This window comes from Giraffa tippelskirchi, chromosome 13 (assembly GCF_054371585.1).
Source record: "Giraffa tippelskirchi isolate mGirTip1 chromosome 13, T2T-mGirTip1v1.2.pri, whole genome shotgun sequence".
NCBI classification, from domain to species: domain Eukaryota; kingdom Metazoa; phylum Chordata; class Mammalia; order Artiodactyla; family Giraffidae; genus Giraffa; species Giraffa tippelskirchi.
This window is the reverse complement of record NC_137287.1, coordinates 311,153-332,818: the sequence shown is the minus strand read 5'-3', so window position 1 is coordinate 332,818 and position 21,666 is coordinate 311,153. Positions and strand designations below refer to the sequence as shown.

The window sequence follows — 21,666 nt, the reverse complement described above, 5'->3', positions numbered from 1 at the left end:
GGTCCTGGGCTAGTCTCAGGCCCTTAATAAAGGCAGCCCCCTCTCCAGGAGTGGCCAGGCCCTTCCCCTCCTCCGTGGGTGGGTGGGGGGGTCATGGGAGGTGCCCAGAGACACCAGCGAGGGGCAGACGCGCAGTCACCCAGCTGCACCGGGAGTCCCTCTCCGCACCTATTTGTAGCGCCTGACTCACCTTAATTATGGGTCCGCCGCACGTCAGGGCGCGCCGCCGGCCGCTGGAGATAGCCCGGAAGCACCGGCTCCGGGGGCGACCGGACATCCCGGGCTGCCAGGTGCGCGCTCACCTCCCACCGGCACTTACCCTCCCTGGAGCTCGCCCCCAGCTCCCCCTTCTTCCGCCAAGGGGCCTTTGGCTGCCAAGGGGCGCCCACAGCCTGTCAGAGCCACGTGTCCTGGGCCTGGGCTCCCAACTGTGTGTTTGGGGGGCCGGGGGGGTGTTGGTGTGGGAGCACCGGGAACCGGGAACTGGTCGGGGTCGGAGCCGGACTCGGCCTGGGCGGGGATGCCCCGCGGAGCCCCGCCCCGCGCGCTCTGCAAGGCCGCCCACGCCTCCTCCGACTCCAATGTATATTTAGCCTCTTTATCAAATGTTTGCAGTGAACCGTGTGAACCGCCTAATAGCGGCTGGAAGTGAAACTCGATTCCTGGGTAGAAAGGAGCACGTGACCACACCTGAGCCGCCAGGATCGCAAGACAGGCGGGCTGGGCAGGTGCCGGAGCCCCCACGTGCCTGGCTTCGGGACCCAGGGTCCCCTCTCCCGCCGCCGAGCCTCCATCTGAAACCACCTCCCCACTCAGCCCCTTCCCCAGAGATGAGGACGTCGGGGTCTGAAAGGGGAAGGGGCCTCGGAGAGAGGCGCCAGGGCCGGGGTTTCCCCGCACGTGTGGGTTCCAGTCCTGGTTGTTGATTCTTGGTCGATTCAAGGTTTAGGAACCAGCCTCTAGGGATTTACTTCTGCCGGCTTCTTCCGAGGATGGGGGGGGCTGTGCTTGGTGGGCCAGTGTGAGTCTGCCCGGAGTCTCCCCCCAAAGCGGCTGTCACCGGCTGCACAAGTTTGTGCCACCCTGGGCAGCCGCTGTTGTCGTGGTCGCTATGACAACGAGCCGCGGTTTTATTTTTAATAGCCGCCAGCGATTAGAAGGAGGCCTCTACAGCCCACCCCCAACCCGGATCTCGCCTGCTCTCTGCCTAACTTTGGCCTGGGCTCCTGTAGAAGATGCCCCCATTCCATGTTCCCAGATCTCTTCTCTTCCGCCCCAAATCCACATTTCTGTCCCAAACTCAAACTGGGAGCCCCTGAATTTCCAGGCTGGGGTGGGGCACAGAGCGAATCACTTGCTCAAAGCTGGTGGGATGCCCCCCCTACCCCCCGCCAGGAACTAGAGAGCCTCTGTACAGAGGTTGGAGCCAGAAGGGCCCCTACCCTAGCCCCTGCAATACAAGGTGACCTTTTCTCATTCGCACACCTGCTATCAAACCAAGCCCTTCAGCACCAAAGACGTGTCGGTCCTCAGGTCCCCTCTGCCTGTGAGGAACTCGATGCTCAAGCAGGTGTGATGCAGTCAACTCTCCAGAAGAGTCTGGGCTCCGCCAGGGGTCCAGCTTGAGTCCAGGCAGTGTGCTCTTCGACACCTTCCAGAAACCATCCAGTGGACTCCCTCCAACGCGACGGAAAGCCTACTTGGGGGGACAAGGACAGTACCAAGTCTCCCCGAGTCCTGCCCCAGCCCTCCTGCATTATGAGCCCCGAGAGCACGCTGTGAGGGGGAGGCTGCAGGTGGGGCTAGCAGGAGAGAGAGGCAGGTGCGCTGGGGGGCTGAGCGCTGGGAGACCCTGCCCGCTCGGAATCCCAGGAGGGGCCCACTCCTCCTCCCCGGAATCTTGGGGAAGCTGAGGGCCCCCCGAGGGCCCACTGGACTCGGTCTTTGAAATGCTGGGGCCAGCGGAGCCGAGGATGAAAGAAGCCTGGAGGATGAAAGAAGCCTGGAGGGTTGCGCCTTTACTGCCTTCGGCGGGAGGGCAGCCTGGGCGGGGGCAGGGGCCTAACCCGGAGGATGGGGGTGTGGGGTGGAGGGCTCGGGCCGGCGGGGTTCTCTTTCCGCAGCCCACCCAGCCACTCGCAGTCTCCTAGTCTTTAATGGCCTCCCGTCTAGCTGCGGGGTCACTTGGCTGGTTACCCCTCTAGCCCTGATACCGGGGCTTCTCCGCCCCTCTTGAGACCCGTCGCCAGGGTGCGGGCCCACCTGCCTAGGCAGGCAGGATGGACCCAGCTCGGCGCCCCGCCCTTCGGTGGCGGGGGCGCCGTCCAGCCCCGCTCGGGCCTCGGCCTCCCTCGCGTCGCTCCCCCGCATCGCTCTGTGCGGCGCCGCGGCCGGAGGTGGCGCTCTGTGCACCCAGCGGATGCCGGCGCGGGAGGCTGAGACCCCGGGCTCCTCTCGAGCGGCTCTTCTCTTTTCCTCCCTTCCAGCCCTCGAGTTTCTGGCTCAGACCGCCGCCAGGCCTTCCACGAGGGCGCGGGGACTTGGGGGTGCGGGAGCCCAGGGCGGGGACGAGGCCCGCGGCAGCCCCCTCCTCCGACCGGGGCGCCCTCGTCTCCCGGAATGTGGGTGGAGGTTCCTCGGTCAGACGCCCCAGGGATCGGATTCCGGGCGGGGGCGCGTGGCAGCCGCCAGGTGAGTGTCCCGGACGCGCCCCTAAACCCGCCCCGCCTCTCACCAGAGCCTCACTCCCCCTCCTTTTATGGCGGGGGAGCCGGGGGCCTGGGATCCAAACCGTGCAAAGAGGCCAGAGCGCCAGGGCGGGGGGCGGGAGGCGGGGGCCGGCTCGCTTTTGCCCTTTTTGGCGTAGCAGCTCTGGGCGCTGCCCTCTGCCGCCGCTGGGGCCCGAGAGAGGCGAGCCGGCGACGGCGGCGCTTCTGCGGCCGCCTCCTCCCCTCCCCGTCCGGTGCTGCAGGGCTGCAGCTGGCACTGGGGGGTGGGCAACTCGAGGGAGGGGCGCCTGGGGAGTCCCGGGCAGCGCGCGGAGCCCCGGGGACTGTGCTCGGGGCCGGGCCCGGGGCCTTGATGGGTTTTACTGCCTGCGTGAGCGCGTGTGTGTGCTCACTGCGGCCGCGGCGGGGCCCTGCCCGGCCCGTTCGGCCCCCGCGCGCTTCCGAGGTGCGGGTCCGGGGCCCGGAATCCGGGGGAAGCGAGGGGGAGGGGGCGGGGGAGGGGCGCGCCGCGGCGCTATAACCCCCTCCCCGCCGCCGGCCGGCTCCACACGCGCGCCCCGCGGAGCCCGCACAACTCCGGCGAGCCGGGCCTGGCCGCGCCGCCTCCTCCTCCTCCTCTGCCCGCGGCGGAGGCGCCGGCTCGGCCCTCAGGCCCGCGCGGCGAGGCCCTGGGCGAGCGGCGGCTGCCAGGCGGAGCGGCCGCGGGCGCTGCCCGGCTCGGGCCGGCGGAGGGCGGAGCGCGGCGCCGGAGCCGAGGGCGCGCCGCGGAGGGGCGCACGCAGGCCGCCGGGCCGCGCCGTGCTGGGCCGCGCCGTGCCCGGCCGGGCGGCGGCAGCGGCGAGAGGAGGCCGGAGGCGAGCGCGGGGCCGCTGGTGGGCGCGCAGGGCCGCCCGCAGCCCGCAGGGAGAGCGCGAGCCCGCGCCGGGCCTGGCCGGGCGTCCAGACAGGTGATGGGTGGTTCGGCGGCAGCGGCTCCAGCCTCGCTCCGGGGTCCCTTTCGGGGCTGACGCCCGCAAATATGCAGAATTACCGGCCTGGTCGCTCCTAGAACCAGCGCCGGGGAGCGAGCGCGGCGGCGGCCAGCACCGGGAACGCACCAAGGAAGAGGCCCAGCCCCCGCCCTCCGCCCCTTCCGTCCCCACCCCCTACCCGGCGGCCCAGGAGGCTCCCGGCGCGGCGGGCGCGGCGAGCGCGCACTCCCTGCTCCTCCTCCTCTCTGGCGCTGCCTGCCTCTCCGCACTCGCTGCTCGCGCCGGGCGCGCTCCGTCGGCTCCCTGCTCTCCGCGCCACCCTCCTCCGGGCCGCGTTCCCTGAGGGATGGTACTGAATTTCGCCGCCACAGGAGCCCGGCTGGAGCGCCCGCCCCGCGGCCTCTCCTCCCCGCCGAGCCACCGGTGCCTCGGGACGCGATGAGGACCTGGGCTTGTCTGCTGCTCCTCGGCTGCGGGTACCTCGCCAATGCCCTGGCCGAGGTGGGTGCCACCCCCGCGCCCCGTCTTTTCTCTGACTCCCCCCTGCGCACGCCCCCTGAGGCCGCCCGCGGGCCCGAGAGCCTGGGCTCTGGGGCTCTGCAGGGCGCATTTTGATTTCTGCTAGGGTGGTCGGTTTTTAAATTTTCCCAACTGGGTTCTATTTTCTGCCATGCCTAAGTGTGTCTGGTGAGTTTCCAGCGTGTTGCGTCGCTCCGCCGCGGAGGGACGGAGTGGCGGCTGGGTGGACGAGTGGGGAGAAACTTCGGGGGCCGCTGCCTCCTCTCCGAGGAGGGAGACCTAGGGCGCGGCGGACAATGCAGCATTGGGGTGCGGGAGCGCGGAAGGGGGTGTGTGTGTGTGTGTGAGCCGGCGGAGCCGGAGAAGAGGGAAGAGCCGCCGACAAACTGGTAGGGGCGGTTGCAGCGGGAGTCCCCGGAAGGCAGGGTGAGCCGCGAGGAGCCGCAGACCCCGGGTCCCGATCCCCACGCCCGGAGCGGCGGCTGGGCCGGCGCAGTCCCGCCCGCCCGGGGCCTGCTTACAGGTGGCTGTGCGAGGCGAGCCGGGGCCGGGCCGGGAGCCCTCGCCCTCCCACTGCCCGCGTCCCCACCCCCACCCCCACCCCCACCCCCACCCCCACCCCCACCCCCAATCTCGAATTCTGAATTCTCGTGAGCTGTGCTGTGATAAATGACTTTCTACTCCCCCGTCTTGGGGACTTAGTGCTTGAGACCCCCCACGACCCCCGACTCCCTTTAAAAATCTGGAAAGAGTGGGGGGAGGCCGAGAGGTGGGGGTGATCTGGGTTGGGACCCGGAGCTGCGACAGATAGATATTTAACCCTCTTGTTCCCTGGTAGCCCCTCCCAGTCGCGGCTGGATTTGGGGCGTCTTAGTCGGCGCTAGGGCCGCAGCTGGGCCGGAGCCCGGGGTGGGGCGAGTGTGAGTGTGCGCGCGCGTGTTTGCAGACCCTCTCCCCCGCAGGTTCGGTCGGGATTCCGGGTGTGAAATTTAAACCTCGGGGTAGATTAAAGTGTTAGGGCTGCCGTGACTTTCGTCGCCGGTCCGTGACGCATTTCAACTTGATCTTTCTCGATGTTGATTTCACTATTAGACCAGCAACTCCCCGGGCCCCTCGCTGCTCCTAGACCTCCTGTAACGGACACCCTCGGGCAGAGGGTCCCGGTGGGTTTTGTGGGTTTTTTTTTTTTTTAATTTAAAGGTGGGGAGCTGTTTCTTTTTGTAAAGGGCAGACACAGATGGGGACGGAGAATTGGATTGGGGGTCTCACCCAGCCCCACCCTGGGCCTTAGGCTCCAGGGCCCGGGCTGGGGGTCCGGCGGCCTTCATGCAAGGCGCCCGCGCGGGCCGGGTGGGGGACCAGGAGCTCTGGGCAGACACGGGCGCTGACCGTGTTGCTATGCTTGCAGGAAGCCGAGATCCCCCGCGAGGTCATCGAGAGGCTGGCGCACAGTCAGATCCACAGCATCCGGGACCTCCAGCGACTCTTGGAGATAGACTCCGTAGGTAAATCGCGTCCCTTCCCTCGGCGCGCGGGGAGGGCGCGGGCGGGCGGGCGGGCGGGCTGTGTGTGCGCCCGTGCCGCCTCCCGCGTTCGGGCCGGGCCGGGCGCCGCGCAGGAGCGCACCGAAAGGTCAGAATCCAATCCCGGGCCATAAAAGCTCAGGCGGATGAGTCAGGAGTTTCTCTTCCAATCACCACTTTCTCTCCCGGCGGCGGCCAGGGCTGCTCACTCGCCCAGGGATTGTTTTTTTGCTTTAAGGAAAAGGCCGAATGTGTCTCAGAAAGTTAAGCCGCATAGAGGGCGCCGGCGTCCCGGCCAGGTGTGCGGTCCGGGGCCTGCCTTCCGGCGGGGAGGAGCCGGCCCAGGCCTTGGGCGCTGAGCCCTGACCTGGGCGCAGGCTGGTGCGCGGTGCCGCCCCCCACCGTCCCACCGAGGGCCCCTTTGTCATCGGTGCGCACTTGCCCTGTTCCTGCTGCAGGGCTGGGCCTTTGTGGTTGTGAGTCCTGTGTTTTTCTGTTTTCATGAGCCAATAAAAAAGGTGTGCCTTGGGCACTCTGCTGTTTGGGGACTATTTTGGGGCTCCCCCTCAGGCTCTGGAGCTGAGCCGCTCTAGGAAACAGTGTCAAGCAGACTTCTGAAGCTCTTGAGTGTCAGCTGCAGAGTTGGACTGGCCCCAGGTGGGCAGAGGTGCTGAGGACCCATATTGGCCTGGCTGGGAGCCGGAGGATGCTGGGTGGCTGTGCTTGCCTGCGGACCAGAGGAAGCCCTTCCTAGAGGACAAGGGTTCTGTGGCAGGAACTCCACTGTGAGTTAGCTAAGGAGACACTCATGTCAGAAAACTTACTGTTGACTGGACAAAAAGAGGCCCCAGATGAGCTTGTCAAATGGAGCAACCAAAGTTAGCCAGGGGTTGGTTGGGAGAATTTTAAATGAAATGAAGATTTTTCTCTCACTTCAAACTACTCTAAAAGGGGGAGTAGTGGGGGAATTAAGTAAAATCACATGGTCTAGTCATTTGGAAATTTGTACCTAATTATGGTGGTGGAGAGGCCTGAACTATTTTCATTTCATGCCAAAACCATTTTCTAGCAAGGGCGATGGTTTCTGTAGTTTCTTGACCCAGGAAATCCTTTGGCTGATCCTTATCAGGAAGGGGGTAGAATTTCACTAGGAGATCAGAGTGGGGCCAGGGGGGGATTTTGATCTGGTTCCTTGATGTGTAACCCTGGGAAGAAGGGTTTGGCTTTGGTTAGCCGAGGAGAACACTTGCCTGCCTTCTGCTGCTCCCTGATGGACTTGGGAAATGGGGAGACTGGCTCCCAAGAGGTTTTTCCCTGGGAAAGGCTGGGCCTCCCCGCAGGACCTGCTTTGGGTTGTGGTGGGGAAATGGGCCATTCACTTTCTGCTGGGACCATTCTTATTCTCTTTTCTGCAGCCCCGCCTCCCCCCACCCCCCACCCATTAATGCTTTTAGCATTGCAGCTGTGGGGTCATGCTGATAGCATTCCTGACCTGGGGACTTCTGGGTCCATGGCCTCCTTGGAGGGTCCAAACAGAAGGAAGGGTGCACCAGCCGGTTCTCCGGGCCGGTTTCAAATTGCCCCCTTATAAAAGCCCTGGGAGCCTGGCTCCCTCCTGCCCCAGGGAGTGGACAGAGTGCATCGCCTCCCTCCCTCCCCTGCCTGTTGGGGTGGCTGGGGTCTGAGAGGGGGCTCCTAGGGCCGGGTGAGCTTTGGGCTGAGGACACTGGAAGGGCCCCAGGGTGGTCTCCTTTGTTCAGCAGCCTTGTCCCTCTGGGACCCTTTGTGACACAGATTCCAGGGCAGGCTCCTTCCTCAGAGCTCTGGTTGGTCCCCCTCTCACAGCTCTGACCGGAACTGGTTGCTTCTGTAGCTTGTTTTGCAGAAGGAGTGGGTGGGGCATCTTTTCCCCAACTAACGTTTCTGCCCCAAGTGAGAGCAGAAACAGACCCCGCTGCTAGGAACGGTTGTAAACTGCTGTGGGGTTACTTCTCCGGGCCCAGGGCTCCCCAGCAGGGTCTGCCAGAGGTGGGATCAGTGAGGAGGCGGCTGGGTGCAGAGAAGACCTGTTGGCCTGGGTGTCCTTCCTCCTCTCATAGCTCCGAGCGGAGCTCCTGCAGACTGACGCCTGCGAGCGGGAAAAGAGACTCGGGCTCGCCGTGCCTCCTCCCCGGGGGCGGGGCCTCCAGGGGCCGGGCCGTTCCCGTCTCCCAGGTGAGGCGCGCCCAGGCCCGCAGGCGGTGGATTCCTTGCCCGCGCCCGCGAGCTCCAGGCGCGCTCCGCTCACGGACCGGACAGTTGGTTTTTCACGTGTGACCTTTGGGCGTAGGGGCCAGCGTGTGGTCTTTTAATGACTAGTAGCATGGAGTTTGCGGCCTGTGTGTCGGGTGTGCTGAGAGCAGACCATTCAGCCGCGCGGGAGCTGGGAGCTTTGTTCTCTGAAGCCTGGCCGGGCGCCCGTGGCCATTGAGTCAGGATACATAAATATCATCCCATTAGGCCATTAATGCTCCTCCAGGACTGACGGCTGGAAGACGGCTCTCTATCCTTCGGACATCTGTGCATAAGAGGCAGAAGGGAGAACCAGTTGATAAACTGTTCTGAGAGCCATTTTCGGGTGTGATTCACGTGAGGCCTTCTCTTGGGGCCCTGCTGGTCGCATCTCCACCCGCATAAATCAGAGGGCTGGCCACCTCCCCATCAGCGAGGTCCAGGCTGGGTTTCCGGACCACCCGTCTCCGTAGGGCAGCTGATGAGCTTGTCTGAATGGGAGCTCTTTCTTTCTACTCTTGTTTGGGGTTGAGTCCTGGGTTCAGGTTTCAGAACAGTTGATGGACCAGGAGGCTTTGTCTTCTCTGCTTCTTCAGGGGCAAGAGGCCTGGGTGGGAGGGCAGTCTGGGGTCTCCTGCTGGCCATCGGTCTTGCTTGTCCTTCTGAGCCTTGGCCTCAGTTTCCTCCGAGGTGAAGAGGTGGCAGCCCCGACCGTGTGCAGGGCACCATGGTGTCGCAGAAGGCTGCTGTTGCCTGGCTGGAGCGCGGGGTGGGGTGCGGCCTGAGCTGCTGAGGTTCCGTTGTCTCCTAGAAGCTCAGGATGGACCAGCTGCTCCCGGGCTTGGCGATGGCAAGATGGCCACCACCAGGACGTGACTCACAATGTCACTTTTTTCGTGAAAAAATGCTTCTTGTAACAGTTGGTGGATGGGAAATTCTTACTGCATGAGTAGTTCTGTTCTGATCTTATTTTGGGTCTCAGAAAAAATTAGTGGCAGTGGAACATTGAGTCATTTTGAGGGAAGAGCTGGGTTCTCCTGGACAGCGGCGTGCAAGGCGGCGCATCTTGTGTTCCCGCTGCGTTTTCTGTGTTTGCGTTTCATTTCTAGTGAGTGCAGGTTCAGGTTGCGGGTGTGTGGACAGTCTCCAAGGCCTCTGTGCGCTGGGCATCAAGGAGGGGGTCCTCGGGGCTGGGCTCGTGACCAGGATGCCACTGGAGCTTCCTGGGGAGGGGAGGTGGCGAGAACGGGGTCCTTGGGCAGCTGTGGCCCTTGAGGCATGCTTTCTCAGAGCCCACTGCCTCTGGTTAACTGTGGGGGAAGCAGCGATGGAGGGGAGAAGCAGGGAGACCCCGCCCAGGTCTGAGGGCCAGGGTGGGGAAGCCACATGTGGCCCACTCCATCCTGGTGCAGGCGCTGTCCTTGGGCAGGGTCAGGCCAGACGGCAGGTGTGTGTGTCCCTTCCGAGCCCTGTCTGGGGGCCCTGGGGGCAGAGCGGGTGGTGCTGTGTGTACCAAGGGGGCTGTAGCCAGCTTGGGGCGATAAGCCCAGTGGTGACCTTGGCTCTGGGGCCGCTCAAAGCACCCTTCTTCCTGAGAGCCGTGTCCCCCCACTGGGCACCGGACTCCTCACGTGCCACTCCCGGTTCTCGTGGCCTGTCCGTCACGGTGGGCTGGAGTTCAGGGACGAGTGGGGGCTGACCAAGGCCCAGTCTGGCCTTGCTCCTGATGCCCCTGCAAGGCCGGGATGCTCAGCCAGGATTGGATCAGCGAGGGCGGCAGAGGAAGGGGACGTGTGTGGTGGAGAAGCCTGTGCGGGTCCTCGGTCCAGTTTGCCGCTCGGCTCGCTGTCCAAGGTGCGCTGTCCAGCGGGCAGCAGCAGGCCTGTCGGCTCAGCCTTGCGCACAGGGCGGGCTGGCTTCAGGCACCTCCTCCCCTGGGTCGGCCCTCACCCGGCTCCCCTGAGGAGGCGCCCCGGGTGGGCTGGCCACAGGCCCTTCCCTGTGGCATGCAGGGCAGGCGCCCACAGCAGGAGCCTTGGGGCAGCTGGGACACCTTTGGCAGTTGGGAGTCTCATCCTGCGCACATCTGGAGGCCCCCCTTGTGGGCTCTGAGGGACCCCGTCTGTAACGAGGAGGGCAGCGGGGCATGCTGCTGTGCAGGCCCCATGGGCCTGGGTGTGGGCGGCCAGTCGGCATCTCCTCTTTCTACTGCAGGAGCTGAGGAGCCTTTGGAATCCAGTCTGAGAGCCCACGGGGGCCACGGTGCCAAGCATGCCCCGGAGAAGCGGCCGGTGCCCATCCGGAGGAAAAGGAGCATCGGTGAGCCTGGGCTGGGGGGCTGTGGGGCTGTGGAGGGGCTCCGGGGTTGCGCCCCCCCCACTGTGGCCATGGGGGCCGTCCCTTCTCTCCTCCGCAGGCCCCGCGCCCCACTCTCCGCCCCAGCCCGCCCACTCCCGCTGCACGCCTGGCGTGGGCCAAGAGTTTCCAGAAGTGGGGAGCCGCCATAAATTCCTGAAGTGCCCGGTCTTGTTGGGGCCTGTGCTGAAGGCAGCCTCTCTGGAGGATGGGTTGTGTTTAATTTCCAGTTCGTAACATTGAGCACAGAGTGCTCCCCGCTGCCCTGCGGAGCGGTGGGTGCAGCCGTGCTGGGCCTGGGGGGCCCTTTCCGGGGTTCCCACCCCCCGCAGGCCTGGTCCCCTGCCCCACTCTGAGCATCCGGGGTCTGCCTGGCCCTTCAGGAGTGACTAGCTGATGGAGGCCTCCTGGGGCCTTGGGCTCGGCCTTGAGGGGAGACCTTGCCCCAGGGGTGCAGTTGGGGGGGTGTGACCACCCAGTTGCGCGCCACCGGGGGGTCTTGACAGCTGCCTGTCCTCCGTGTGACCTTGGGCATGTGACTCCCTCTGTCTGGGCTGTCTTTCCAAAAATACGGATTTTACAGCTTCTACCTTTGGGCGCGGTGTGTGGGCAGACGATTCCTGGTTGAGGCCAGCGGGCCCTCCCAGGTGAAGCGTGCTGTCTCGAGTCTTTGGGGCTGGGCCCTCTGGCAGGGCTGTGGGACCCCTGACGGGGGCCTGCCCTTGAGCGGAACTGGGGCTGGACCGAAGGCCTGTGGCCCTGCCTGGCTGGACTCCCCAGACCCTTCCTGCTGGTGGGCGCTGGATTGGGTGCTGTGAGCGGAGCCCCTTCCCGCACTGGGGTGGCTGGGTCACCAGCACCGTGCCCTCTTGATTTGGAGGCCACTGAAAATGTGCTTGTGGGAGGCGGGGCAGGTGGGAGCCGGCCCCCGGCCCCCAGCACTAGGTGAAGGCAGTGTCCCAGCTCCAAGCTGGCCTCAGGGGCTGTATGAGCCCCTTTCTAGCCCCCACGCCCCGGGGAGGCTGTCTGCAGCCCCCTTCCCCTCTGGGGTCTCCCCTCCCAGCCCTCGAGTTACTGCTCATCTTTGGGCCAGTCAGCGGCACCCTGTTGGGGGCTGGGGTCTTTCTGCCTGTGCTGGACCAGGGGCTGGGTGACACGTCTCGTGGGCGGAAGCCATGGGCCGTGGGTCGCTCCTGCCTGGACTCCTGGGAGCTGCTGCCGCCCTGGGGCTTCTAGCACGTTCACCCGCCTCTCACTTCTGCAGAGGAGGCCATCCCAGCGGTCTGCAAGACCAGGACTGTCATTTACGAGATACCTCGGAGCCAGGTGGACCCCACGTCCGCCAACTTCCTGATCTGGCCGCCGTGCGTGGAGGTGAAGCGCTGCACCGGCTGCTGCAACACCAGCAGCGTCAAGTGCCAGCCGTCGCGTGTCCACCACCGCAACGTCAAGGTGAGCGCGGCGGCCAGGCATGGCTGTGAGCCGGGAGACGCGTCCGTTTCTCTGACAGGCGCACCCAGGCCTGGGGGCGGGACTGGGGCTTGCGTCCTGGTGGGTGGTTTAGGGGTGGCGTCCAGTCCCCCCTCCAAGGGCCTCTCGTGGGAAACAAGTTTGGATCTTAGGATGACCTGGTTGTTTGCCTCGCCAGCGGGTCTCGCAAGGTGTCCAGCCATTTAGCTGAGAGCTCCTCCGGGCCCTGGAAGGGTCTCGGGCACTTTAGTGGGGGCTGTGGTGCGTGGCAAGGGGGCTGGGTGTCCGCTGAGAGCCTCTCCCCACCGAGGCCGGCAGGGAGCCCTGGACTGGGGCCGGGTGGGAAGGCTGACTCCCACCACGGCTCAGAAATTGGCTCAGAACTCGGCTCAGAACTCAGGCTGCGGGGCCGGGTACACGCCCGTCATGCTGGACCTCCGGCCCCTATGAAGCCTGGGAGGGTGCCCCTCTCCACTGGACGTGCGTGTTGATGGGGCACCAGCTAGGAGGGTCCTTTTGGGGGCCATGTCGCCCCGTTTTAGGGAGGTGTGCTGTGTGGAGACCCACAGGCCCGGCGTCTTGGGTCAGATGTCTCTGCCTCCCGTATCGGGCTCCTGGAAGCCAGCATAAGGCCCATGCTTGCTGCGAGACCTTCTCTCCGGCAGGAGGCTGGCTGGTTTGACCGCTAACGGCATCACAGGGGCTTGTAGCAGGGTCAGGTTCCAAGGACACATTCTGGGGCTCGTCCTCTGAGTCTTGGGGGGAAATTCTGCTTCCTCGGGTCACTGGGCAGCTAAACTAGGGTCTGGCTTCTGGCCCTACGTCTGGAAGCCTTTCTTAGCCTGGGCTCTCTCCCCTCTGGCCGCACCTGCCTCTTCTGTGGAGTGGGTCTGGGGCACGAGGACTGCTCGCCCCCAACGAAGCTGGCTGCGGGTGGGTCGTGGTCCGTGTGACCCTGGGGCGTCAGCCCCGCCCCCCTCAGCTGGGCCTCCGGTTTTCCTGGAATGCAGACTTCCGCTCTGGGGGTGCAGTAGAACTCTTTTTTTCTGCACTGGGTATTATTTCAGATTGCCTGCGAGTCTGAGTCCAGGCTTCTGGCCCCAGAGTGAGGTGTGCTGTTAAGGACCCTGTAGCTGGCACGCGAGAAGCACTTTAGACTATAGCTGGGACTTGACTTGACCTTGGGGACCTGGTCCTCTGCGTGCTTTGGGGATTGAGTAAGCGGATTCCACAGCCGGCTGCCTACGGTCTTAGGTGGACACTCCCCTGGGGCCAAGGTGCCCTGGAGTGCCTGCCTGGGGCACTGGCTCCCACCTCAGGCCTCAGACTCTGGGTGGGGGCCCCCCGCCCCAGGGCCCCCGCTGCCGCGTCCTCCTCGTCCTCCTCGGTGAAAGGAGGAAGCAGGCCTGACGCCTGCCTGCGGGCTCAGCTGCTGCAGCCCTGGCTTTCAGCCCAGCCTCCTCGGCTTCTGTTGGGTTTGGGGGTCCCTTCTTGTGGTTTGTTGAGGGGTCTTATGAGCCCCAGGAGTCCACAGAACTGAGGTCTTTGTCTCTTGGGCTTGGGAGTGGGGTGCCCTAGATTAGATGGTCCTGCTTGCGGACTCTGGGGCCTGTCTTTAGGGCCAGCAGCAGGGGCCTGGAGGTACAGGGGAGCAGAAATGGAGTGGGCTCTCTGCCCGTGGCTCCAGCCTTTGGGGTCCCCCACTGCTCCCACTCTTGCTTCCCATGGTATGAGGACCAGGGTGTGTCTGGTCCTGGGCTGGGCAGTGACCCTCTGCCTCCCCTAGTCCATCCTAAGGGTGGGTGGGTGGTCCAGAGCTCCCCGGGGGTCCTGGTGGGTGAGGGTGAGTGGTCCGGAGCTCCTCGGGGGTCCTGGTGGGTGAGGGCGGGTGGTCCGGAGCTCCTCGGGGGTCCTGGTGGGTGAGGGTGGGTGGTCCGGAGCTCCTTGGGGGTCCTGGTGGGTGAGGACGGGTGGTTCGGAGCTCCTTGGGGGTCCTGGTGGGTGAGGGCAGGGGCTCCCTCTGCCCCGAGGGGAGGTCAGCCAGCCATGGGGGGCCTGGCTGCTTGGCTCCACATCTGGTGCCCCAGCGCCTTTGTCCACCCACCTCCCAGGGAGGGCCCCTCCTGCCCTCCCATCAGAAGGTTGGCAAGAAGACATCCGGCCCCAGATCCCGGGGTCCTGGCGGGAGGAAACGGAGGTCAGTGGGAACAGGAGGCCCATTGTGGAGCGCCTGCCCCGGGGGGCTGCCCCTGTTCCATCTGGGGTTGAGGCCGAGCACAGAGGGGCCCTCAGGGCCCAGACTGAGCGCGGGGTGGGCACTGGGGGTCACGGGGCGACGCACAGCCCGAGGCCCCTTGTGGGGAGGACTTGGTGGGGAGGCTGGGGCGGTCTCCCGGGCGCCTGAACCAGGCAGGTACCCTCAGCTGCAGGTGGCCCGGGGTCAGCACACGCCCGGGTCGGTGTCCTGTCCCCCAGAGCCCTGCCATGACCTCCATGGAGGGCGGCCTGAGGTTTCTTGTGCCCACAGCCCGCTGGGGGCCTGTGACCTCCAGGGCCTGCCCTTGGGGCGGCTTGTGGACCCCGGAGCCCCTGCAGACCCACTGTATTACCATGGGGGCAGGGGTCCCGGCCACCTCCCCTGCACTCTGCTCAGCAAGGTCAGCGCCTGGCGTCCCGCCACCCCCCCGCCCCCTGTGCGGGCTGACATGTGGACCCCAACCCTAGACCTGAGCCTTCGTGGCTGGGACAGCGGGGAGCTAGGTGTGGGCGGCGGTGGGTCAGGCTGAAGGAGCGTCTCCGAGGAGGCATCTCCCCGCCACCACCGCTGGGTGGGCCTCCAGCCTCTCCGGTGTTGGGAGTTTGGGGCGGAGCTGCTGTCAAGGCAGCCGTGGGCCAGGCCTCTAGATGCGGGCTCAGCTCTGCAGCCGTGTCCGGCAGTTAGCTGCGGTCCTGGGTCACCAGACCTCCGGCCTCTGGGAGGTGGGCCTGGCATGTCTCCGTGGGGAAGTCCAGGATGGGCCTCTGCACCCCTCGTGGATGGGGGGCCTGTGCTTTGGGTGGGGTCCCCATGGGGGCCGCATGGGCCGTTGCTGTTCCGGGAGCCGGGTCGGGGCCGCGAGGGTGAGGCGTTGGGTCTGGTAGCGTGAGTCTCGGTGCTGGGCTTCTGAGTCCCTGCCCCGTGGGGCGAGACGCCCGGTGCTGTCGGTCAGGGAGGCCAGGCCCCATCGGGCGCAGGCCCCAGAGCTGGGGTTCTCTTCTTTGGCCGCCGTGGCCTCTAAACTGGGCCTGGAGAAGGCCTCCTGCCGCCCGCCTGGGAGCCAGGTCGGTCTGTCTGTCGTGACCCCGGGAGCCGGACTCAGTTCTGAGTGGATGTGGGCCCAGGGGGGCCCTGGGGACCCCGCCCGGAGGACTCGGGACGTCCCCTGGCTGAGGGGCGTGCTCAGGGCCCCTGCCGGCTCCAAGTCCGGGACTCCTCCCAGGGAACCCGGCCCTGCCTGTGCTGCCTCAGTTTCTCCATCTGTGAAATGGGCCGTGGTCGTGACCTCTCGAGGCTGCTGTGAGTGTCACGGGTTTGGCCCGTGGGATTCAGGAGATGCTGCTGTTTATCCTGGATGACCCACATGGGGGGGGGGCCTGCAGGGCGTGGCTCTCCCTGGCCCTGCTGGGGGTGTCCTGCTTCATGGGGGCTGGCAGGCACAGGAACGCAAGGCCTGGCTCAGAAGGCTGACGGCATCGTTGGGTGGTTTGCTCGGGTGGGTCTGGCCCGGGAACCCACAGGTGGGGCAGCTCCGTGGCGGGGGATCCGACTGTCTGGTTTTTCAGGTGTGGCCAAGACAAACGCTGGGGAGAGCATGGGGTGTGGGCTCCGAGAGGCGGCAGCATAGGTCTGGGGGTGGGGCGCCAAGGACGTCAGCATCTTCATCTATGGCCTTGGCTAGAGCGGAGGACGCTTTTGAGAATTTAATATTCACAGCGTGTTCTTGGGGGAAAAATGTAGCCATTTCCTGGCCAGATGGAGGTGGTGGACTGGCCTGGAATCCTTGCATATCCAGCAGCAGGTGCAGCCACGAATCCCTGTTTGTTTTTCTGTGATAAGAAAAACAAGATTTTTCTCTAAAGACTGGAGTGACCGGTGTTGCGCACCCTTCACTGAGGGGCCCGCCGGGGCAGTGCTTCTGGACCCAGCGCTGGTCCTCGGGCGGTCTGTCTGGTGGGTGGCGAGCCTACTCCTCCACCCCCTCCACGCCGGCCGTGGGGGCCTGGGTCCTCGTCCTGCCCTGCAGGGGATACCGGGGGAGGTGCCCACTGGCCAGACGTGTGCGGTCCAGAGGGCCAAGCCCTCGAGCGGCCTGTGTCCCCCAGCAGAGGCCAGGGTGGCGGGAAGCGTGTGGGCACTCAGGGTGGGGTCCAGGGCAGGGTGAGGGGCTGGCCTGTGTGCCCGCTGCCTGAGCCCCAGGGGAGCGGACAACACTGCTTGGGCCTGCCGGGCTCTCTGGACGGTGACCCAGGTTCCGGGTGCTTGTGTGTGTGTCAGGCATTTGTCCTTCACCGTGACCCCCTGTGTGTGACCCGTGTTCCCACTTGACAGATGGGAAGGTGAAGGCTGGCTGCCTACGCGGCCCACACGCCCGGCTCTCGGACTCTCCCCAGGGAAGGGGGCAGGGGCAGGTGCTCCCACCCAAGGCCTCGTTCTCTCCCTGGTCTCGAGGTCTCGACTGAGGAAACCCCCGAGCCTGGCCCCAAACCTGGCCCCAAACCTGGCCCGGCTCCTGACCCGTCTCAGCCTCGGCTGCTTCACACAGCCGGCGGGCCACCGGCTGTCTTCTGCTTGGTCAATTCATGCCACCACGTGGCTACTCCAGGTCTGGACGGGCCTCCAGGCCTGCTTGCCTATGGAGTGGGCAGCCTGGCCACCAGAGTGCAGGCCAACCCTCTGCCTGGGGACCCCTGGCTTCTGGCCTCGAAGCTCCTTGTAAAGGATTGTCCCAGGCTGGAGGCTTCTGTTTGCAGCCTGGGGTCCCGTTCGCCTTGGTCAGCTGTGGCCCATGAGCCAGGCTTCCCCGGGGCCTCCGAGTGCCGGAGGTGGGCCTTGGCTGAGCCCTGCTCCCCACCACCAATGTCCCTGGGCGAAGAGCGAGGGATGGAGAGAGTGTCCCTGAGGGCCGTTCTGGGCGCTGGGTGAGTCTGCAGGGCTAGGCCCGGCCCCGCGTCGGGTGGCTGAGGGGTCCTCGTCTGGAGTTCCCCCATGGGCCCGCGCCTCCTGCTCCTCCTCGGGGCTCCGGGCTGGGCCGGAGGGAGGATGACCCCTGGGCCTCGAGTGGCAGCCACGGTCAGGCGCACCTCTGCCGACCTCTTTGGCTGTTCCACGTGTCCCTGAAGCATGGAAGCAAACCCCTTCCCTCACCCAGAGCTCCCCGCTCGAGGGCATCCTTCAGGGCCTCTCCCGGCGTGCACACGCCTCCGGGCTCAAGTTAAAATGGGACCAGACCACAAACGCCGCCCCAGATCTCACTGCTTCCGCGCTGGTGCCCCTGCCTTTCCCGCTGGGAGGAGGTCAGAGGTCAGGGGTCGTCCCACTCCCGGGCGCGTGCGCCGCGTGTCCAGCGTGCTGCTGTCTCGGCAGGTGGCCAAGGTGGAGTACTTCAGGAAGAAGGCGAAGTTAAAAGAGGTGCAGGTACGGCTGGAGGAGCACCTGGAGTGCACGTGCGCGAGCGCCAGCCCGAGCCCCGAGCACCGCGAGGAGGAGGCGGGTGAGTGCCTGCCACCGGTGCGGCCCGGGACCTGCTGGGGGGGGGGGGGGGACATGGCCACGTGACTGGAGGGAGGGGTCAGGATGCTGTGGGGTCCCATCTCCCACCCCGGCCCCGTGCGGTGAGCTGGAGAGATGCGGCCCGTCCCTGGCGGGTGGCAGGCGCTGGTCACAGCGTTGGTGCTCGGGGTCCTGGCCTTCTTGGGCAGACTCTGCCCAGAGCAGCCTGGTGTCGTGACCGCTGCGCCGGGCCGGCTCACGGGACCAGGAAGTGTCTCCCTGCCAGCGCCATCAAGCTGTTTTACAGAAAGACAAACATCCCAGGTATTTATTGCTTCAGTATCCACCCCACACCCTCCCTTGGGCCCACTCACCCTTCCTGCCCTTCTGTCAACAGGAAGGCGTAGGGAGTCAGGTAAAAAACGGAAAAGAAAAAGGTTAAAACCCACCTAATGTGGCCAACCAGGTAGGAGCCACCCACCGGCCGCGCCACCGTCCTGGGGTGGGAGGCGCAGCGCCCGATCACTCGGCAAATCACCCACAGGCGAGGACGCGCCCTGATTGGCCTTGATCCGTCTGCGAGCTTCCGCTGTCTGTCTGGCCGGGCTGCGGGTCTCCGAGCTCCTGTCCTCCGCTCCCTCTCCTGCCGCTCGGGACGCCTGGCCTCCGGACCCCTCCTGCTCCGGGCCCCCCACTCTGGCTTTGGTCCTCATTGATCGGGAGGCAGAGATCGTAGGAGCGGGGTGATCTGGGCTCCCTGAGCAGCAGTGGAGTAGCTCCCGTTTAATTGCTGGGATCACGCAGACAGCTTACCCACTCCTTTGACAGATGGAAAAACTGAGGCTTACCGGCACCACAGATGAGACTTGTTGAAGGCTGGATAGATCCTGTCTGAAATGCTTTGTAAACATGGAGGGCTATTGGCTGCTGTATTGGAAATTGTGTTTGGCTGCTAACAACACACCAGAAATAAGGGCAAGATAAGGTAGAGACCAGAGCAGGTATGGCAGTCTCAAAGTATCATCAGACACCCACTTCAGGACTGGTGATGTCCAGCCTCAGAGATGCCTCGTGGCCTGCGGTGGCTGCCACAGCTCCAGAAATCGTGTTACACTCCAGACTGGAAGAAAGATTATGGTGGGGAGAACAGTGAAAGGACCCAGTGACTTTTGCTTTAATCTCACTGGCCACCCCTCCACTCTAAGGGGGCCTGGGAAAAGTGGTCTTTGAGAGGGGCTTCCCAGGGGAGGTGGGTGTGGGCAACTGCAGCTGTCATGGAGGAGGCAGTGTTAAGTCTTCCTGGTCCTTCCTGTTGGACTGTCTGCCTCTGGAGAGCCTGGTCCTTGCTCCTGGGCATGTGGGAGCCCATGGCATCCAAGACAAATAGTTGTGAGAGGAGCTCTTAGTGACAGGTGCCTGGGAACCCAGGGCTCAGCTGAGTGATGTGTGACTGTAGAACCTGACCAGGCCAGGAGCTTCTGAGGCCTGTGGGCCAGGCCCACTCGGGAGGCTCCTCTGGGAGGAAAGGTCCATGTAGACAGATCCTAAAGCAGCCCCCAACTGCTCAGCCTTGGCTTTGGGTCCTGAGGGTGCAGGGGCTGATCTGTACCTGCCTGTGCTTCCCAGTCTGCAGCCACTGGGCTAAGCCTCCATGGGCCAGCTGATGACAGAGACCCCAAAGGGAGAGAGCCGTCCCTGCCTCCCTGCTAGCATTTGGGCTCTGGACATGTAGTACAAATGTTGGGGTAAGCAACAGATAGGCAGTGTAGGGCAGAGAAGAGCTGCTGTAACTCAGGTCCATGTACCCTGCCCAGTCACGGAGACCCCTGTGTCTCACTGGTGGCATCCAGTAGCAGGATTGCCTCATGGCCCAGAATGGCTGCCGGAGCACCAGAAATCACATCAAGCTGTAGGCCTGAAGAAAGAGAAAGGTGAGGAGAAAAGCAGAAGAACCCTTCTGGGCCTCAGTTTTCTCCATCTGTACAATGGGAGAATGGGGCTTGCTCAGAAGCTATGTTCTATGAGATCCCAAGAGCCGAGTCCCAGTTCTGGTCAGGATGTTACAGAAAGGGTAATGGGGCATATTTGATTTGAAAAATTTAACAAAGCCTTTAAATCCTGCGAGCTACCATGCAGCGTGTGTGCGTGCATGTGCGTGCCATCATGGCACTCGTGAGTTCGTGGCCTCTCAGTGTCCATCTCTCTCCTGCTCGCAGATGTGAGGTGAAGATCAGCCAGCAGCCCTCTCCCGGGACACGGATGTACATGGCGTGTTACATTCCTGAACCTACTATGTACGGTGCTTACTGCCAGCGTGGTCTTTGTTCTCCTCCGTGAAAACTGTCTCCATGCACGCTTTGGAGAACAAAGAGACAGTATACGTTGTTCATGTGACATCAAAGCAAGTATTGTAGCACTCGGTGAAACAATAAGACGCTTCCTTGTCAAAAAAAAAAAAAAAAAGAGCAAACAAAACCACGAAACAAACAAAACTCACTCACAAAAATATCTGAACAGTTGCTGGAATGGAGGGACGCCCCGAGGGACGGAAGGACTGGCGTCTCGGCGGACTGAATCTCTGTCCAGGGTGGTCACAGGTGCTTCTGCCAAGGATGCAGAGCCTGCTTTCTGAAGGCTGCGATCGGAGGCCGTGGGCTCTGCAGGGGCACGCAGGAGCCAAGACTGTCTGGGAAACCACATCTCCTTGCCATAGTGTTTGAGTCTTATCCAGAAACCTCCCTGAGAGCCTTAAGTGGATTTTTTTTTTACATCATAAAGTGATTATTAAGCTTTCCTTTTTACTCTTGGCCTAGCTTTTTTTTTTTTTTAATTATCTCTTTGGATGACATTTACACCGATAACACCAGGCTGCTGTAACAGTCAGGACAGTGGGACGGTACCTTTCCTAGCAGGATGCGAGCAAATGAGATGTATTAAAATAAACATGGTATACCTTCCTATGCATCATTTCCTAAATGTTTTTGGCTTTACGTGTTTCTTCTTGCCCCATTTCATCCACCTTTTAATTTAAGCCATTTTGAGAGAACTGCGTGAAGCAATCACATGCCGTTTCCCAGCCTCCTGCCTGCCGTGGCCGGGCCTGAGGACCTGGCTTTCCCAAGTGGTGGCCCGGGGTTGCTCCCTGCTGCTGCCAGTGTTTGGACAGAAACTAAACTCTTATTTTTGGTAAGATGTTATGCTTTACGTGTATTCAACAGAAATTCTGTGTTGTTGTTTTTTTTGTAAAGGTGAAGTTTGTATTTTTGTCTAATATTACCAGTTTTATATACCTGAGAGCCTGCCATGGTTTTTTTTTTTGAACCAAAAGGAAAAAAACAAACCCACCAAAACGTAAACGCGGTGAAAAGCATTTGTGGCCGCGGCCCATCTGCATCACGTGGCCTGTGGCCCGGGTGCTGGAGCTCCAGGTGGAGACCGGGAGGTCTCGGTGTCCTGGGCCTGCCCCCGGGATACGGAACCTAGAGCACCGGGCCGAGGAGCTGCGCCTGCATCGTGACCTCACAGACGCAGCCGCGCGCCCCATCAGACACCAGGTGGACGAGGAAGATTTGATCCCTCGGAGCGCGTGGACCAGTGTCTGCTGCGCCTGCGAACTGGGTCAGCCCCGTGTTGCCTGCGGCCTGCCGCCCCCGTCCTCCTCGTTTCGGAGCTCGAGTGACCGTCAGGACCCCTCTGTTGCCCTGGGGCCGTCTCCGGTGACAGCGAGCGTCCAGGGACTCACCTGTCTGTGGGGAGCCTTCCCCATTAAGGAGCATCGTCCACGTGCGGCTGCAGAGCGCCTTTGGGCGAGCGCGTGGGGCGTGGTTTCTGGGGCGTGGCTACGGGGCGTGGTCGCGGGCGTGGTCCCGTCCCCACGGGTACCACCCCCTGCAGCCCCGGGAAGGGTGTCCCGCAGCGGCGCTGTGCGCGGTCCTGTACTGTGGATACGTGTCTGATGTGAGATGTACAAACGTGATCTGTGTATTTACGTCCCGTGAGATGCCCAGAACCCTGCTCAGTTATTCCTTCTTTGGGCAAATGCGTCTGATGGTCTGTCCATTAAAGCGATGGCGCAGAAA

General features: G+C 63.7%; 1 protein-coding gene and 1 long non-coding RNA gene across 10 annotated transcripts in view; one reads left to right on the top strand and one right to left on the bottom strand.

Moving 5' to 3' along the window:
• LOC145531030 (uncharacterized) overlaps nt 1–3,978 on the bottom strand; it is a 5,235-nt gene extending 1,257 nt beyond the window's left edge. The window contains exons 1-2 of the long non-coding RNA XR_014072129.1: nt 3,879–3,978; nt 1,486–1,699 (exon numbers count right to left, since the gene is read on the bottom strand). This is a non-coding gene — a long non-coding RNA (uncharacterized LOC145531030). The remainder of the gene's footprint in view (nt 1–1,485; nt 1,700–3,878) is intronic.
• PDGFA (platelet derived growth factor subunit A) lies at nt 2,369–21,666 on the top strand. 9 transcript variants are annotated; one of them, XM_081552356.1, is made up of 8 exons: nt 2,383–2,691; nt 4,072–4,201; nt 5,628–5,724; nt 10,228–10,332; nt 11,633–11,820; nt 17,462–17,588; nt 17,874–17,911; nt 19,804–21,666. In XM_081552356.1, the coding sequence occupies exons 1-8, from the start codon at nt 2,420–2,422 to the stop codon at nt 19,807–19,809; spliced, it is 963 nt and encodes a 320-aa protein (XP_081408482.1). In that variant the 5' UTR covers nt 2,383–2,419; the 3' UTR covers nt 19,810–21,666. The 9 variants fall into 9 exon arrangements, 8 of the variants coding, with proteins under 8 accessions (XP_081408485.1, XP_081408482.1, XP_081408483.1 ...); XR_014072126.1 differs by lacking the exons at nt 2,383–2,691; nt 17,874–17,911 and adding exons at nt 2,904–3,174; nt 18,132–19,518 and having other exon boundaries at nt 19,804–20,062; XM_081552358.1 differs by lacking the exon at nt 2,383–2,691 and adding an exon at nt 2,904–3,174.

What these genes read in the sequence shown, in the direction of transcription:
- PDGFA (XM_081552356.1), top strand. Translation starts at nt 2,420, where the DNA reads ATGCCGGCGCGGGAGGCTGAGACCCCGGGCTCCTCTCGAGCGGCTCTT. An exon ending in CCGGAGGAAAAGGAGCATCG is followed by an intron (nt 10,333 to 11,632) that starts GTGAGCCTGGGC and finishes TCACTTCTGCAG; the next exon opens with AGGAGGCCATCCCAGCGGTC. An exon ending in GCACCGCGAGGAGGAGGCGG is followed by an intron (nt 17,589 to 17,873) that starts GTGAGTGCCTGC and finishes TCTCCCTGCCAG; the next exon opens with CGCCATCAAGCTGTTTTACA.